Source organism: Sinohyriopsis cumingii, chromosome 1, assembly GCF_028554795.1.
Source record: "Sinohyriopsis cumingii isolate HCF-2022 chromosome 1, ASM2855479v2, whole genome shotgun sequence".
Lineage (NCBI taxonomy): Eukaryota > Metazoa > Mollusca > Bivalvia > Unionida > Unionidae > Sinohyriopsis > Sinohyriopsis cumingii.
This window is the reverse complement of record NC_142961.1, coordinates 89,301,480-89,320,971: the sequence shown is the minus strand read 5'-3', so window position 1 is coordinate 89,320,971 and position 19,492 is coordinate 89,301,480. Positions and strand designations below refer to the sequence as shown.

Here is a 19,492-nt window from a genome sequence, read left to right as displayed (position 1 = left end):
TTACTAAAGTACTGCCTTCACTAGGCATAAGTGACATTTTCATTCTTTTTAAGTTGGTATTTCATAATGTTCATTAAAATTTTCAGGTCCTATCTACTGTTTTCGATGATAAAATGAGCGATATATCAATGTTTCCATTACCAATTTTGATTGCGATTTTCTTCAAGTTCATTAAATAGGAATCCACTTTGGGGTATTTTCTGATTTAAAACTGGGATCCACACCTGACCAACACGTTATAAGCGGGTTTGTAAATTATCAGGGCACAAGTTATTGAGGGAGTGGTGTAAGAAAATAACATCATTCTTTAATGAACTTATAAAACAAATGGCACTGTCAAGTAGCATCACACACACATTTTCACACACTCACATGTACACATCCACACAGACATTGAATAAAAAAAATATACTAAGTTTCTGTCTTAAAATCCATTTGCCAGTGGAATATTTTCTTAATTAGCTACAGTCTTTGCATTTGCAATAGTTCTAGATAATACAAATGTTATTCATGTTCATCTTGTACTCATTTGAGACTGAATGGTACTGTTGTTCAAGCTTACCTGAAAATCTTGTTGACTTTCCCTCAGCATCTTTCTACATTCTGCATTGCTGTGAGGGAGTAGCAAACATGCTGTGTAGTGTTGCTTTGTCAACAGACATCATACACTCTAGAATGACTGATGTTTGCAGTCTGTGTAAAAAATAAATTGCTACCTATCACAATTGTACTTCACAAAATGAAACCCCATCAGGACTTAAGAAATTTAGTTTTGTTAAAAGTGTAATCTTGTTTTGTTAGTTTTGACAGTACAAGCACAATACACCAACATGTAATTGACATATGCAAGGCTGCATACGTGGAACTGAGATGCATCAGCTTCATTAGTTTTTTTCTTCAGCTGATGCCACTAAATCACTTTTGTGTTCCTAGTGTACTTATATGATTCATCGTAGTATCTACTTAAGAAACTTCAAAAAATTAAAAATACAACTGCTGAGATCATCCTCGGAGTACAAAGAACTGAGCACACCTCCCCCCTCCTCTCTAACCTTCACTGGCTACTCATTCAATCCAGAATCAAACTCCTGTCCAATATACTTATCTGACCTCACCCATGTGTACACTCTATCTAGAAACTTACACTCCTCTTTCGATATTTGCATTCTCATTGTTCCCACTGTTAAAACTAAGTCATATGAACAACATTCTTTTGCATAATGGGGCCCAGCTATGTAGAATGAATTGCCCATAGACCATAGACATAATGATACTGTGTCCTCATTCAAGAGTGCTCCTATTTTGATTGCAGGAACAGATTAAAAGACAGTAATGTTACTTCCTTAATTATTATCTGCATGTTTTTGTTTTGTAATTTCATGGTGTTTGTTTTTATAACCTTGATATTGTATATGTTTTTATTTGTAGTCTAAAAAATAGTTCCACTTGTCTGCTTATGAAAATAAGTGGCAGGTGTTGAAGGGCAAGCAACATTTCATGAGGTTTTCCCAACTAGTTATCAAATAAGAATTTGAAAAATCTTGTTTGACCTCATCAAGAACCTGAAGAGGGTTGCACTGCTAGATGTGAGAATGGTACAAGTAATACAAAAACAAAATCTTGGTCATAAGAATCACTCTGAGGGACAGAATCTGAGCAGTTCTCTCTGATGGAATATAAACCCTCTCTTGCTTGGTAAGGAAAATCACCCCCTAGTACGCAAAGTATTCTGCACTGGATAGTAGACCCAAGCAAGTCACCATCAACCAACAGCATGATATGTCCTTTAGGAGTATATCTCTGAGGATGTTTTGCTTCAACCAGCCATCAAAATAAAGGAGACTGGGATCCCTAAAGACCTCAGGTGAGCTGCTATTACCTCCAACACCCTGGTAAAGGCTCTGGGGGCAGAAGCAAAGCTGCACAGAAGAGCCCAAAATTAAATACCTTCTGACTGACACAAATTCACTGTTATTTTATGTGAGGTGGGAAGATGGATATGTGATAATATACATTCTGCGTATCTGAGGATACTTTCCAGTTGTCGGGCCCTAAGGCAGTTCTGACCAGGGTGGCTGTCTCCATTTTAAAGCATTCTTTACACAAACATTGTTTTAAGGCAGAATGATCAATGAAGAGTAAAAATTTTGCACCTTTTATTCATTACAAATAAGATCTAAGAATAGAATCCTGGACTTCGGTTATTTGCCACACTCTCTTTGTCTTTCCGTAGAGGTACCTGTATCTACACCTCTTAGATGAACCAATTTGAACTCGTGAAAGGAAATTGGGACTTTGGGCAGGGGGGTGGTTGTTGAATTGAAGCCATTAACCATCCTTTAATCTGTAAAGGACTCAAACATCATCTGTGATGCCTGACCAAGTGTCTGGAAAAAAAGATTTAGTTGCTGACCTACTAGTATGATGCAGAAGAGAGTGTGACTCCCTAAGACCAACTGCCTCCCTCCATATTAGTAAGGAAAGGGTCTGAAGACTTCCTTAGTTGGCCTATATAACTGCCTTGTCTAGCAAAGGATGGGCAGGAGGGAGTTTTTAACTGGGGATGCTTGTGCTGTTGTTCAAGTTGGCCTTATGATGCTATGAAGGGGAGGGCACCACTTAAGAGTGTCTCTACATCAAGCAGTGCAGCCCTCAACAGGTTCTTGCTATGGTCCAAGGCAGCATCTCTGCAGAGGTTGAAAAGCTCCTGGAGACCACAATTCTGTTGTCAAAAGATCAAAGGAGGCAGCTGAAAAGTTATCACTTATTATCACTATGATTCAACCCTTCTGCAAGACTTAAAAGGATTTCACAGGGCACAGGGAGATGGCCCCAGGTCCTAGCTGATATCCTCACTTTTCAAGTAGTCCTTGAGTCTGGGGGTGGACACAGACATAAGGAGCCAAACAGGAGAGTAAATCCTTTCTTTTGTCTGATCTTCTCTTGGCCCCAGGAAAATGTCTGTGCTAACCTTGCTCCTGAGCCATTGGTAAATGTATGAGTGACATAACATCTGAAGGAGAGTGGGCCCAAAAGGGCAAATGCCAAGAGCCCAGATTCGCAGCCCCTTACCCAACTCTTTTCTCTACACAAACCTGTCAGATTTGGGAAGGGGTGCTCACCTAAAGCCAGATGTGTAATTTTCCAGGTCTTGTGAAGAATTCACCATTCTCATCAATAACACAGAAATGCAGGCAGTATTCCTAACCCTGCAAGGCTGTGTCATCCTCATAAGGTGTTGTTGTTTTATGATCACCTCAGACGTCAGTGGTAGCGTGGTACAGGCATCAAGGAGGCACACTTTCCTCATTTTGCATAGAAGTCTGGAAAATCAGGGAGGCCATGGGCCACTTCTCTTTGTTTAGTAGTCTGGAACATTCTTTGATGGTCAATCTCGCACTGGATCAGTATCAGATTCTTCCATATTCTAGGCAAAGAGGAATATCCTGGCAGACAGCCTGCACAGATGGGACCATGTGGTCCACTTGGAATCATCTTGGCACCAGTTAGTAGTAAAGGCACTTTATCAGCTGTGTGGGAGGCCAGTAGTGGACTTATTTGCTGAACAACAAGCTGCCTCTTTATATCTTTCCAATACTAGATCAGAGGGACTGAAAGATGGATGCCTTCAGTCTAAAGTGGGATCTTCTGTATGCATGTCTTCTCACCCATCAATCTGCAGACTCTCCATATCTCAGCTCATCCTGATGGGCATCCAGTGACCCCAAAGGTCATGGCTCAGTGATCTGCTCATTCTGTTGGTAGACAAGCCCAGGAGACTACCCCCAAGAAGGGACCTTTACTTACCATTAAGGGCTATAGGTTAGCCCTTTCGAAAACTCATATGTTCTGTAGGAGTTCTGCCATTGGTTCAAATTCTCATCTTTCTAATATCATTAGGTATTTTGAGCTTCAGAGATATATATCATACTCATTAGTGCCTGGATGGAACCTTTAAATATGTTCTTTCATGTGACCTTTATAAGTTATCAAAACCCTTTTATCAACTTTTGAGTGAAGCTTCCTTCGAGGACTGTACCCATAAGACAGTATCCCTGCTCACCTTAGCATCGGAGGAGTGAAATTCATGCCCTGTCATTGAAATAGGTTTGTTTAATGATCCGTGGTAATGGATTTCAGAGTCACTTTCTTGCCAGTTAAGAATAAACTGTCTTAAGGTATCCCTGTTCAGATTCTCAGCATCAGTTTTACCTATTCTAGGGATGAACAACACAAGTTCCATTGTCAGGTTTTGGTGTTAAGTAATTTTTCATATGTTTCCTCTAAAAAGATAGGGAACATTCAGAATCATCTCTTTCTTCTCTCAACAGTTCCTCTGATATTTTGGCAGCCACTCTTTCCAGGTGGATTGTTCTCACAGTCTAGGGTTATCACTGCATCTTGGGCCAACTTGAATCACTTATCTCTAGATGGTGTCATGCAAGCTACCTTCTGATAATCACACTCTTCATTTTCATCCTTTAACTGTTGATCTTTGTCCCACAAGAGTGTAGGCATTTACAAGCTGACATATACCAACTGCCCAGGTGTGCATATAATATAAAAACACTTTTTTTTAAAGCATCAGACCAGGTATCATAGAATGTTTTAAACAGCAAAAATATCTTCAAAAATACTTTTAAAATGTGACTCGTCTAAGAGTGCCAGACAATGTTATATATATATATATATATAAAGAGAGAGAGAGATTTGTTCACATTTTGTTCACTTGAGAATTGGTTTTGTATACAGTTGTGATACACTTTGCATTATATTTCTTTGCTATTTTGATCAGATTGAGAACGAGCAGGGAAGTGAGGAGATGTACAGTAGTCGGATCTCAGATCACCTTGTGCCATGTATTGTACAGTTTGCTGTTGCTGCACAGGATGACTCACTCTGGAAAGCTCTCAACTATCAGATTTTGCTGAAAACAAGAAATTCTGCTGCCAGAGTAAGTCTTCATACCACCCACTACAAACATTGTATTTTTATTGTCTTTCCTACATTGTATTTCTTCAGTTTTCTGTGACAGCCTATTTGTCTATTGTCTTCAGTTTTTGTTAGCTTTGCTGATTGAACACCAGACCAGCTTATGCCTATTGTCTGTTATTCATCTGTATGTTAGCACAAGTTTGTTTTAGTACAAGTTTGTTTGTTGTTCTCCTGAACTACCAGAATGATTGGCATGAAACTTAATGCATTTATACCAAGGTCTAATTAGCCAAAAATAAAAATGTTGAAAATATTTATTAAAAAAGCAAGTTCAGTATGTGCTCAATAAAACACCAACTACAGGAAATCTCAGTTTGTAGACTTAACCATGTCTTGATCTAGCACAGAGTGAAATATGTTACACGGATTGGGAACATGTGATTTAATTTCTTCTGTAAGAGCTTCTCTTAAGCTTGCACATTCGTGAAAATGCTAGTTTATACATGCCATGCCAAAAGCAAAATAATATGCTGATATGATATCAAATATGACTACTCTGTGGCCATCTTGATAGTAATGTTACCACTACTGAATCTGCTGAATGGATGTTTAGTATGTCCTAAATGAAAAGGGTGATTAGTTGACTTTTAATATGTCTTCCTTTGTAGCCGTCTTTAATGTCTTGTTATCACTACTCCCCCTGAATGGATGATCTCATTTACATGGGGTTTTCACTTAAAGACTGCTTATGATGTCTTCTTGATTCTTAATAAAAAATGGTGCCCCTTGGACATCCAGTATGGCCACTGTGGTAGCCATTTTAAAAATCTTATTAAGGCCACTCATTCCAACCAAACAGTCAAATCATCATGGGATATTTACTTAAATACTTCTTGTGATTTCTTTTGGCCCAGAATAAGAATGGAGCTGATCATTGATCGCCATCTTTGAAATAATTGTATCCTTGCCCTTAAAGGGATGAATGTATCGATATTGGATTTTAACTCATTAAAACACTACTTTATAATTATGTAGTTTGTCCTTTGTGAGAATCATGCCAATTTAACCAAACCAAATTTGAAAAATCTCATAACGGCTTTTTCTCCTAAACAGATGGACATAACCACCATTTAAAAAATATAGCATTTCTTTCCTGTGATGTATAGCTATTCTTATATTGAAATAACGCTGATCTAACCTCTAAAATCCCAGCCGTAACTGCTACCCTTCAAATCTATTTGATGCAACTTTCCATGTCAGCATGGGGTTTTCACTAAAACACTACTGTTGCAATATGTAGATGGTTCTGAATGAAAATGGTGTTCGCTTGACCTCAGACTGGCACCACAGTGGCCATCTTGAAAATCTTGTTATCACTACTCTAACATGAATGGTGACATTTACATGGGATTTCACTAATACTGTTCTGGCACATTTATGAATTGGTTCTGAATAAAAATGGTGCAAAATCGACCACCAAACATATCTGAACTTTTGTGAAAAAATGTTCAGAAGCAGACCAAATTGACCTTGGAGTCAAGTGAATTTTGACCAGACTATCTGTTTAGTTTTATTTAATGAACAGCTTGATAGTTAGCACTCTGACATTAATTTTAAGGTAAAATGTCTTGGATTTTTAGATGTATGAATGGATTTCTATCAAGCCATACTAGGGAATATCTATCTTGAATGAAGTCTCATAAATAACTTGTTTGGGGGTGGCATGTTGTTTTGTGTGTAAATATTATAGATTTAAGCAAACTTAGTACATGGATATATCTTAATATTGTCTGCAACAAGTTCCTTGATTTTCTATCCATGATATCAGGTTCAGTGATTTTCTATCCATGATATCAGGTTCAGTGATTTTCTATCCATGATATCAGGTTCAATGATTTTCTATCCATGATATCAGGTTCAATGATTTTCTATCAATGATATCAGATTCAGTGATTTCTATCCATGATACAAGGTTCAATGATTTTCTATCCATGATATCAGGTTCACTGATTTTCTATCCATTATATCAGGTTCACTGATTTTCTATCCATGATATCAGGTTCAATGATTTTCTATCCATGATACAAGGTTCAATGATTTTCGATCATGATATCAGGTTCAAAGTCAAGGGCTGTGTCATAAAATTTGTCCTACACTTTACAGGTATTGTTTGAAGATGTTAACTTGACAAAGAAAATATGTTTGTTACTAAATTTTATTTGTTGGACTTTCTAAAGAGTATTAGAGATAGTTTCAATTCTCAGCAGTTTCAATGCATAAAACTGTTCAAGAAAGGTCTTATTTTGAATTCCTGGAAACTCTTTTTGGCCAGTAGAATGTCAGTCCCTTGTTTTATGTATCATAGGTGTAGATCTCAACGTTGACCCCTGTCATTATCAAAGCTAATTGTATAAGTCTGTAATTGTGTTTGCATTACACCTCTGGGTCATGTCCTGGGGGTGGGAGGATTCTGTCCAGAAGTTATCACTTGGAAACTTGAGATTCACATCCTACAAGCAAATGAAGGGTTGAAGGACATGAGATGAAATGAGTCATACATGCCAAGCATTATGCTTTTGGCATAATCATTGCGCTTTTTTTCACCAAATCACTCATTACCCTACACTGTATATGGACTATGCCTTTTTGGTACATTAAAAAATAAAATTGAATTCTCATTTTTATTATCATCTCTTTATTTCCACTGATATAAATTTGAGAATATTTTTAAAAAGGTGACTTCTCCATGAGAATAGTCTAAACGTACTTTCCTTATTGCTATTTATAGCAACTGTATATGACCCGTTTCCAAGAAAACAGACTGGTTTCTTCAAATGTGAACTTTGCTTCACAGATTCATTTTATTGATAAGCTAGGGATGTTGTTAACCAGTTTTTACCAGAAAATGGTGCCAGATGTTAAGTGAAATACTTTACAGTGTGAGTAGTGGATGCTATATGATGGAAAATGTTAACAGCAGATGGATCTTTTCTAACTTAAGAACATGTCAGATCAGGAAAAAAAAAACACAAATCAACACTGCTTTACAAACTTTAAAAGAAGTATACGAGAGTAATGTAATACAGCAATCTGAGCACCTGATTCTCATTGCAGATTTCTGGTTGCTGATCATTCAGCGAAATTTACACATGTAGAATTGTTGATGAGTGCTGAATATAAATAAATTTTCTGTATATTTTGTGCTTGTATTCTGGTTCTAATCCATCTGGATTTTGCCCTTTGTGACAAGAATTTTGATTAGGCAGCAGAGTCAGGTTAGTAGTAAAAGTGTATCTTATATGTACTCTAATTCAGGCATGTAGTATAGAGAATATATGCCCAAATTACACTAATTGACACTTATAATAGCAATAATTATGCTTATACCTCCTAGGGGTTTGGCATGTATGATGAGTTGTTTGTTCAGCACAGACCCTATGCCATTTCTTTAGATTATGAGATGTGCCATTGGAAACTGTCAAGGTCTCTACTCTATAACCAAATATATGCAATGCCTGGATATGAAGAGAGAAATGTTTCTACATTTGCCTAGGGTCAAGCCTTTCCCCCAAGTGGTATAGCTTAAAAGAAAAGTGTGGAGGATATGTAAAGCATGTCATTGATCTTGGATTAGGCCTTTCCCTGAGTGGCATAGCTTATAAAAGTGTCAAAGAAATGCAATGACATGTCATTGATCTTGGGTTAGGCCTTTCCCTGAGTGGCATAGCGTAAAAGAAAAGTGTGGAGGATATGTAATGGCATGTCATTGATCTTGGGTTAGGCCTTTCCCTGAATGGCATAGCTTATGAAAGTATCATAGAAATGCAATGACATGTCATTGATCTTGGGTTAGGTCTTTCCCTGAGTGGCATAGCTTTTAAAAGTGTCATAGAAATGCAATGACATGTCACTGACCCAGGGTCAGGCCTTTCCCCCAAGTGGCTAATAAGCTTAAAAGTGTAGATGATGTGCAGTGGCATATCTCTAACCATGGGTTAGGCCTTTCCCTGAATAGCATAGCTTTTAAAAGTGTGGAAGATATGTAATGACATGTTCAGCTAGTATTATTTAATGGTCACTCATTGGGCATTCTCATTTCTTTACTTGGAATTTCCTTTGTAAAAGCCATTTATTAAAAGGTCACTGCATTCATGGTCAGTGGCTATATGTTTTCCAACCAATGGTTTCTTACTGCCATAAGCTGTCATTTGAGTGCACAGGCATGAAGCATTTCCTTTTCCAAGAAAGACATTTAGATAACATGAATTGATGTGTGTTTAAACTCAAAGAAGTATGTTAGTTAACTTTCAGCTGGCTTATCTCTCCATTGTTATTGTCAGAATTTTAATTGAGCCACGATATTACTTGAAAAATTCAAAGCTGAGGTAACAACCACTCAGTGGTGTAAGTGTTTAAAACTTCGGCCTGGGATGCTGGAAGTCAAGGGTTCAAACCCTGACTGAGTCATGCCAATGACTTATAAAAAATGGTACCAACAGCTGCCTCACTTGGTACTCAGCATTATGAGGTTTGTATTAGGACTGGTCAGCCTGGTGTTAGGATAATGTGATTGGATGGGATGTGATGCTATTCGTCTGCAGCATGATGCCTTAGTGATAGACATCACTATAAAGTGTCACACTGCAGATATTGTAGTGATATGACTCAAATTATTAAAGCTTCTTAAAAAATCCAAAAACACACAACACACGTATTGAGGTAAATACTCAATGTAAACCCTGCACCTTTTATCACGAGGGTGACACCTTTGATGACTGTACTAAATGTATTCATTGTAAAAGTTTAAAAGAGAACTAATTTACTGTGTATTTGTTTTAGTTTCACCTATTCAAGAATATTTCTGTTTGTGTGTTTCCAGCATAATAATATTTTGGGGGACAAGAACATGGTAAGCTTTTCTATGTATTGTGTAGAATGTGAACATACACTGATTGGTCACTCTTGATATGCTCTTGTGACCACATAAAACTGTGAGAAACTATTAATTGGTTAAGAAACACCAGACCACAAATAGGAATGCAGGTGACAGTTGCATGCACATATTTTACTCAACCTTGAAGTAGCCTTGAATTTGAGGGCCTGCTTTGAAAAGTCGTTAAATTTGTTGAAAAATATTGAACATTTTGCATTTAGAACTTTTGTTACTTATATATTGTATGAAAATAATGAATAAATAAATAACTTAAATAATAATTTGGCGATCAAAGGTACAAGAGTGGTAACTGACAAAGTAACACATGGAGATGGTTTAATTTCCCTAAGACAAAATATTCCTTTAAAACTTTTGGAAGTCCTAGAAAACTCCCTTAAAAATACTTTGCTGGAACCATGAAACATCACTTTTATTTAGGAAATTTCCTGTGGGAAATTCAGAATGTCCATTGAGACCAGGTGACCTCTGTATAAGGGTATCTGTCCATAAAGATGTAAATGTATTAAAATATGAATATCCAAGTGATTTTTCAGTGATGGACATCTTAGCATGATGTCTGCTGCTTTGTGCAAACCATTATTTTTGACTGATGAGAAATCTGGCAACATGGAGCTATGTGTACCTTTAGGTGATTGATGGTAAATATTATGGTTTCATCTACTGCACTTTATGCAGTGAATGCCATTGTCACTCGATCACCTCATGTGGTACCTCTATGATATCTAGGCCTTGATGTATTGCTTTGATTTGATTGATCATTGAAGTCCTCAAAGTTGTTGTAGACAAGAGTTAAGTTCTGACTTCAGTATCATGCAGTAGTGCAGCAAAATTACAGGAGTATCTGTCAAACAGTTTTAATGTGATGCTGGTATTAGGTAGGCATAATGCAATCAATATATACACAAGCTAAATTTGGCATCTTTCTCACATTGGGTATAGATATAATGACTTGAAAAGGTTTTCTGTTTCAAAAGATAAATTATACCTGTTTTCATTGTTGCATAATTTCTGCATCCTGGAACTCTCATCAATTATTTAAAACTGAAACACCAAAATAAGTTCATTATTTATTTACATACACATCTCTTTTCAAGTCCTTATTTCTTAAATCTTGCCAGTTATTTCAGCTATTAAGGTCAGAAATGTCATTTTGTTTGTATTTGTATTTATTTGTTGTAAATAAAAAATTCATGAAGCAAATTTAAACTTTTAGAAAACATCAGGAATGAAGCAAAAGTGTGCCAATTATCATCAAAAAGAACATTATAGCTCAGCAAAGTGTTCAGCATTTAGTGTGGTGCAGGATTTGACATCATGTTTTCTCATTTTTATGTATGTTGCTATACATAAGTAAGGTGTCTAGCTCATATATTGTGTATGGTAAAAACTTTTAAGATGAAAAATTCATATTCTGATGTGAAAATTCAGCATATGACAATTTTTTAAAAATATTTCAACCTTTAGAATATAAGATTTCAACATGTTTATATTACAAGCAAAGGAAATCATGAACATTAGTCATGTAATTATTATTTAAGCACCTCAGATATGATCCTTGTTGATCTCTGAAAGCAGAAACCTGTAAAGCTTCTGCCCCCAACATTAAACCTTGTAAAATTTGTTTAATATGGGCACTCCCAAATTTAAGATGGCTGAAAAGGGCATCAGAATTAAATAAAATATGGTCTCAAAAACCAGTCTTGACAAAAAATAATTTGTGAAGATTTTATGGAGGTAAAAATGAATCATCCGATTAAAATACAATACTCCTTTCTAAATAGTAAATGAATTTAGCTTCAGGATGAAAGTGATTGTAATATTGTGGTCTCATCTACTGCACTTTATGCAATGAATGCCATCAGCACTCAATTTATCACCTCATGTGGTATCTCTGGTATATCTAGGCCATAATGTATTGCTTTGATTTGATTGATCATTGAAGTCCTCAAACTTATCTTGCATTTTGGGTGGTGTGAGAATGGGTGGGTGTTCATCTGTGGACAGATTTCATAAAGGTTTTAGTTCACAAGATTGTAAGACAATGTGAGCTTATTGTATGGTCTCACATCTGCCAAGCATTGACCTAACTTGACCTTCATATTCAACCTGTATATAAATATGTCTGCCCAGGAAAGACAATATTTTTAGCCAGTGGGTGTCTTTTTCAGTAAGTTTCACTTTTTTAAAATTTAAATAAAATGTAATACCTAGATGTATTAAAAGAAAATTAAAAAAACACTGCACAGAAACTGTTAGGTTTTGGCAATTATACTTCTCACAACAGATCTATCAGTTATTTATTGATATAATGAGAACTTGATGTAATTGTAAAAATACATTAATATAGAAGGGAGTATTGTTTCAGACTTTAATTGTTTCCATTTTGTACTAAATTTGGGATAACATCTTTGTGGCATTGAGAATATCCATGTTGGCTATATTGTAGAAAATTGAGTTGGACTGCCAACATGAAAGTGAAAATGAATAGTCGTGAGGCTAAAACCCACCATTGTTCTAAAATACATCATTGTTAAGCCCTTTTTGTGGTAATAGTTGGTCTTCAGATGATAAAAAAGGGTGCTGTATGTAGCTTGAATTCATCGTGTGACCAATGAAGTCACACTTTTTGGGTTTCAATTCAGATTCAGAACTCACATCACCTTTACATAGGAAATTTGCTGAGGGGGGAAGTTAGAATGACCATTGAGATCAGGTGACCATTATATGAATGTATCCATATCATATGGGTTTAACTGTATTAAAATATTAAAGTAATTTGTTCAGTACCATTTTCAATGGGCATATTAACCTAACTTTGCTCCTTTGTCCTGACCATAAACTTAGAAATGCAGCAATGTGTGCTTTCTATCAAGGAACTATGTCCAAAAAATAAATGCTCTTATTTTATCTTTCGAATAAAAGAGAGATAATCCTTTGCCATAATTAATCAACAGTTAGTGGAATAGGTGTTGTCCTGATAATGTGGTGGCAAGAAATTTTGATGGCATGTTTTTGAGTACATTGAACATGAGTAGTAAGCTATTGGATTATAAATGAAAACCACAAAGAATCATTCTCATTGACTCATTTGGAATAATAATAATAATAATATAAATAATAATAATGATAATAATAATAATAATATAATAATAATGTAGACTTACTTAAGTGGCTAATCTTAAGAAGCTCAGTGTGCTTTACAATATTAGATGGCACATAAAAACATAAACAGCAACAAGATTACAGTACAACAACAAACACCATGAAATTAAAAAAACAAAACCATGTTGACAATAATTAAGGAAGTAAACATTAAGTCTTTAAGTCTCTTCTTGTAGTCTGAGTATTATAACTGCCAGATACATGCCAGTGACGGTGAAGTAATATACAGTGTATATATATATATCATGTTCTATTATGGCAAATGCCTTGAGTAAGTCATGGAGGGTGATTGTAATCATTCCACTTTCCAAAGCAAATGGAAGGTCGTTTAACTACTCTCAGAAGGGCAGTTTAAGTACTATGGTGAGGGTGATATGCAGACTGTACATTGCTGAAAAGGCTATATGAGTTAAGATGAGATACGAGTTCAGATAGAACAACTTTTTCTATAAAAAAAATGTAATGAATGAGAGGTTAGGAACAGGATGATTGTTTAAATTATTAGGGTCAAGTGTTTGTTTCTTCATCAGAGGTTTTACAAGTGCAGTTTTGAAAAATTATGGGAATTCCATGGTTGAGAGAATTATTGATAACATTGGTTTGTGAAGGCAATATTGAACCTAAGCAATCAAGCAGCAGTGATTTCAGGATTGGAAAAAGCTCACATGACTTTTGGGGAGCTCTTCATTACCGTTGTATATACCAGATGCATAGAGACTGGTTCAAATGATGTTAAAGGTTGTCATGTATATTCTGTATCATAACTGTATGGTGACGATCAGTCAATTAAAATTATGTTCTCAAGCTTGTCTTTCAAGGATTCAATTTTGTCACAGAAGAAATTTTTAAACAGGTCCAGAAGGTCTGTTGGAAGATAGTGATCTTTCAATAACATACTGCCTAGTTGTGTTAGAAACACATTAGCTTGTTCGTAATCTCAAAGAGCTCTTTGCAGCTGGAACTTTCAGTGATCTTAGTATTATGAACTATGTAACATTCTTCTTCGCAGCTTCATTGATCTGCTTATGAATAGTGATCATAGTAGATACTAGTTAATAGTCAAATCTTCTCAGCCTTACAGTTGTCTCTTTTAGCATTGTGAAGCAGGTCCCAAACACTACTGTACCATAGAGAACACTTTTGAATTGATTCTCTGCACTTGGTTGCAGGAGCATGTTTGTCAAGCAGTAAACAAAAGCATTTATCAGGTGGTACTGCTGTAGGACGTAACAATATTTTTTAAGTTTTCTTGGATCTCATGCATTAGTTGGCTACTTTTATCATATGGAGGTTTCTCTAAGTAGCAGAGACTGATATGTTGAGATGCCATATGACACAGAGGTAATCTAATACAAGTTTTTTGGATGCCAATGAAGACTAGAATAGTATCATCAGGTCTGTGGAGAATCCAGTCTAAAATGTGACCATGTTTATAGGTGGGTTGGCTACCTGACTGTTTGAGGTTGAAAATGTGAATAGAATCTAGGAGTTTTGATGTTTGTGGATTTCCAGGATAGTCAGAGTGAAAGTTGAAATTTCTAAGAATAATCAGGTTGCCATCTATCGAATTTCCATACTCCACGAGGTTAGAAAACTGCTCACAAAAGACAGAATTCACAATAATTTCAAAATGATTTAGTCCAAGATGTATTAATGAACACTTTGTAATTCCTGTGAATAATTTAAATAAATCCTGCCAAATTAAAAACTAACCACAGCAATAAGAATGATTCCACTTAAGATGTTAAGTTAGGAGTATGTTAAGGTATGAGTGATTTTGAAGTAAACATTATTAATATACAAAGCTATGACATAATACAAAGCTATGACACAATAACATAACCAGGATAAAGGTCAACTTCCATTCTAGAACATTCAGAGTTGTCAGTAAGATCATGAATTTTGAATTGAAAACTAATGTCCTAAACTCAGATACAAGTAAACATGTTTACCTCCATTAATAATGATCTGACAATTTGATCTATAATCATAGAGGAATATTAGCTATGTATTATGTTGTGTACAAAATAAATGTCACTAGTCAGGTAAACCCTTAACACATTAACCCCTAGCGACATGTTAACGTGGCAGGAGGTAGTAGCCTACTGTCGAGCTCTGTAGCATCATAGTCATGCATGATACACTGAAGTGGGTGGTATTATAGAAAGGTAGACAGATGTAGCTCTACAATGATACCAGATAATCTGGAATATTTAGTTGCACTACAAAATACAGAGGGAAAAACCTCATTTTTTGGACCCGATTTTTTTCTACCCAAAATTCAAAAATCCTTGTTAACTCAATTACTGAGCAAGGTCAATTATCAATATGGATATATATAACATATTATTATGTATACTTAATTTGCATTGTTTGTTAGATTTTTAATTCATTATATTCTATGGATAGTTGTATTTTGGACTTGACCCTGGCCAAATTCAAGTTAATATTCTACCTGACCTGAATCATTGATTTATTTTGTTTTGTAAACAACTTGTTTATCTCAGTATGAGTCTAGTAAAATGGAAATTCACCATGAATTGCTAGATTTACCTGCTGTTTACCACATTTTATATTTTAATTTTAGAAACACATATTCTAATACACTGTAGTTAGATTTTATCTTGTAAACATTTGGAACCTTCCAGAATGAAATTTTCTGTTAGGTAATAGTTTTTTTCAGAAAATGTTAATTGAGAAGTGGGTCAGGTAGAGGTCTATTTAATTTTGTTTTGCCAGAAATTATTCATTGATGCTGTAAGATTTTAGCAGAATCAGTTGTATTATTGTTGTTATCCAGTATTTCATTGGGCTAGAATTCATATATTCAAATTATTTAATTCAAATAATTCTTCTCTGGAAATACAAAGTGTTCAAAATTAACATTATCAGAAGTAGAGACTTAGATTTATTGTGAAATTTAAAATAAGGATGTATTCTTGGATTATATTATAGTGATTCAACAAAAGACTGTCGGCACATCACTGATAATCTACCACAGGCACATCAACACTTCTAGCATTGGATTTACTTTTAGAGTACCACTACATTTTGTTCAGAACTTTAATCATTATGACTTCTATTCAAATTTTTTGGATTATTTGGAATTTATTTTGCAGTATGTTAAGTTCTTTTTTTTTACATTTTTCACTTTTTATAATAGGCAAGTAAATTACTTGTTGAATTTTACAAAATTTGTTGGTTCTCGCTGTTTTTCATTAACTATTTTAAGACCACGTATTCATAATGAGATAGTCATGAAGAAAAGCCATCAAACAATACAAATTAAACATACATTCCAACAGTAAATGTATACTATTGTGTGCCAGTGTATAGCTTCATGTAATCACAAGTCTTAATGCAGAAACTTGTTAAAAGTTACATGCATTACTCATTCCTTCTAAATCGTCTCTTAACCTAGCTCTGGGGTGGTATGGAGTGTGATTAGTGTATCATTCATTGCAGTACACCAAATAATACCATCAGCACTCCCTAGTTGTCTAATTTTGTGGTATCCCAGGGTTTTCTGGACAATGATTTATTGGTGTAGTATGGTTGATCATTTAAATTCTATAATTTGGAATCAGTAGAAAGTTCTTCTGCTTGTCTAAAATGGCATTTAAGTTTACTGACTGTACTCACTTATAAGTCGAGTCCAACTGCAAAGTGCACAGACCCAGATCTGCCATTGCAAAATGTGCCAGCAGATCAAGGTCTGTGCAGCTTGTTAGGAGTAATCTATAGAACAAACATTGTAGACCTTGATCTGCAGGCACATTATGATATGGCAGATCAGGATCTTGTTTGGTGTTAGACTCTACTTATAAGCAAGTATAGACAGTCATGCAATAACTGTAAAACCTCTAGACTAAATGACTTAGAACAAAATTGCAATTTTGGTTTATTGGGGTTCTCTTTATTCGCATAAGAGTGAGCTCTAATAATGCAGCTGTTTTTTATAATATAAAGTAAAATTACATTTGACAAAACATCAATAGTTTGTCAGATTTTTTAAATACATATAAAATAATTGTCTCATTCTAACAGTGAATAAAACTAAAATTACTGTTATTTTATTCTTTATTCAATTGCTTGTTAAAATAAAACAAGCATTCATTTAACAATTTTGTACAGCAACAAAAATGTATCAGCTATAAATATTATCATTTTTATCTGAAGTTTATATATGGTCTATCAGAACATGTGCCAATTCTATATGAATTACATCAGATTTCAGCTGCGTGTTGACATCTGCAGGTGTGTTTCTGTTATGTCATTGATTATTTGAAATCACAGTGTATGAAAATTATGAAGTCTTTCAATTGCAAATATCAAAAAGATGCTATGGAACATAATGTTTTTTTCATTTTGAGTGCAGTAAGGAGGATGTAATTAAACTTGGATAGTCGAAATATCAGTATATTTTTTAAATGTGTAATCAAGCTTGAGAACCCCATGACATGGTTCATGTAATTCAGATTTGCAAAACTAAGAAAGTACATTTTCAGGAAATTCAGGATTTATATATATTTTTTGCCATTCTTATTACCAGCTAAAGAAGACAGTTTATGCCTTGTCACTTGCATTTTATTTGTAAGGCAGCAATTTTATGACCTGTCTGGTGTATATCACTAGCCTAAATCCGAAACATTGTATCAAGAAAGTTAACACAGAATGTGGCAAAGCAGCTGATATGTGGCAGTCCACAAAACATCTGCTTTAGTTCATTCAGAAACAAATTTAATCAACCAAAATGTAAAGTGCCTACTACGTGAGTGTACGTGATTTGTTTACAACATAGTTCCTTAATACACTATTGGGCACATGTTAGTGTGATATGAAGTGCACATGAGTGCAGTATCATAAAATACTGAACGATTCTGACAATGTAAAGTAATGGAGAAAAAATGTAGCATATAATAAATAGGAATATTGGATGTACAACATTGTCCTAATGATTAGCCCTCAGTTTTGATTGCAGAGGGATTTAAATGTCTCCCAGTTTGCCTTGTTCAATTTCCATCTTCTATGCCTAAGTCTTTGAGGTTTGTGAATATTAAATGTATTGGAAAGAGGTCATTACCCAGCAGATCATCACCAACTTCCCAAGAGAAGGCCAGATATTGAGTACAAGAGATGGACTGCCTTCCAAGAACAAAATGGTTTCTTTGATCACGGTGGTGACCTTTTAAAAGTGTGGATATCAGTAAAACTAATTTTCTTAGCATTGCTGCATAGCTTCTGAAGCTTGGAATGGTTAGCCATTTTGATTAGATAAGGCCCTTATGACCACCCTTCTTGCTGAAGTTGTGGCCTATTGAGTACATGTAGTGTGTTGCATCTGAGAAGCAAACTTCAGCATCTATCTTCCCATATACCAGGATTCTCTCCTCCAACAACATGGGACACAACCCACAGCTGACAGTTTGCGTCCACTCTGTCACCTCGTATGACATGCAGCAAGGACACCTAAGGTGTCCTACAACTGTGAACCTGTAGACCTGTAGTGGGATCAAGCTTTTAGGTCAGAAGGGCTTTACCAGCGGTTCTGCATCCACTGTGTGGCATCCATCGATGTAGTGTCCATTAGCAGTTGTTTGTTATTGCTACTCCATATACTTCATCAGTCTTGAAGAGGGGAGAAAGCAAAGTAATGGAGATTTCTAAAAATGAAGATCAGAGGATTTACATGCATCTCTCTTTCATGCTAAATAGTCCATTCATCCATCTCTGGGATGAAAACTGATTGCAATATTAGAGTCTCTTCCATAGCATGCCTGCCATAACAATAGGTGTCATGCAAAATTCACAGTTTTCACTTACACACACACACACACACACACACACACACACACACACACACACCCTGACACAATGTTAAAAAAAAACAACATGAGTTTCATTAATCTTAGAAGAAGAAAAAAATATTATCAGAGAGAGAGAGAGTTTTACTTTTAACCACCACTTTATCTCCCTTGCATGTAGTCTGTATAAGCAGTCAAAAATCTTGCTGAGAGCCCATGTAAAACTATCCTTGGGGCATTTTATTCAGTAGATCATTACAGGCAATAAAATGGTAAGTTGGTCATACTTAAGCAGCCGCCATTTTATAGACTACTTAATTAGCTTCAACAGGTCGGGTCACTGTGAAGCCATGTAAAATCATTTGAAGACTGCTGTGGGAGAACCCATTAGGTTATCTTGCTTTGGTAAAGTGAAACAACCAAATTCAATTGAAAGTTACATAAATCAAAGAGATGCACATTGAAGAAAACAATTTATTACACATCACTGATGTAAATTAGAATGTTTAAGCCATCATTATTAAAGATTATTCGCAAGTTCAGGAAAAATGGCATCATTTCTTGAACTCTGGTTTCACTTCATATATATGATGCAATACACAATTTTTCTGTAGTCAGTATAGTGTACAAATGTGAT

General features: G+C 35.3%; 1 protein-coding gene across 1 annotated transcript in view; it reads left to right on the top strand.

Moving 5' to 3' along the window:
* Window positions 1-19,492, top strand: part of LOC149807312 (HEAT repeat-containing protein 1-like) — a 178,280-nt gene that overhangs the window by 141,465 nt on the left and 17,323 nt on the right. The window contains exon 43 of the mRNA XM_089965190.1: window positions 4,796-4,954. Coding sequence (XP_089821316.1) covers window positions 4,796-4,954 — 159 coding nt within the window. The remainder of the gene's footprint in view (window positions 1-4,795; window positions 4,955-19,492) is intronic.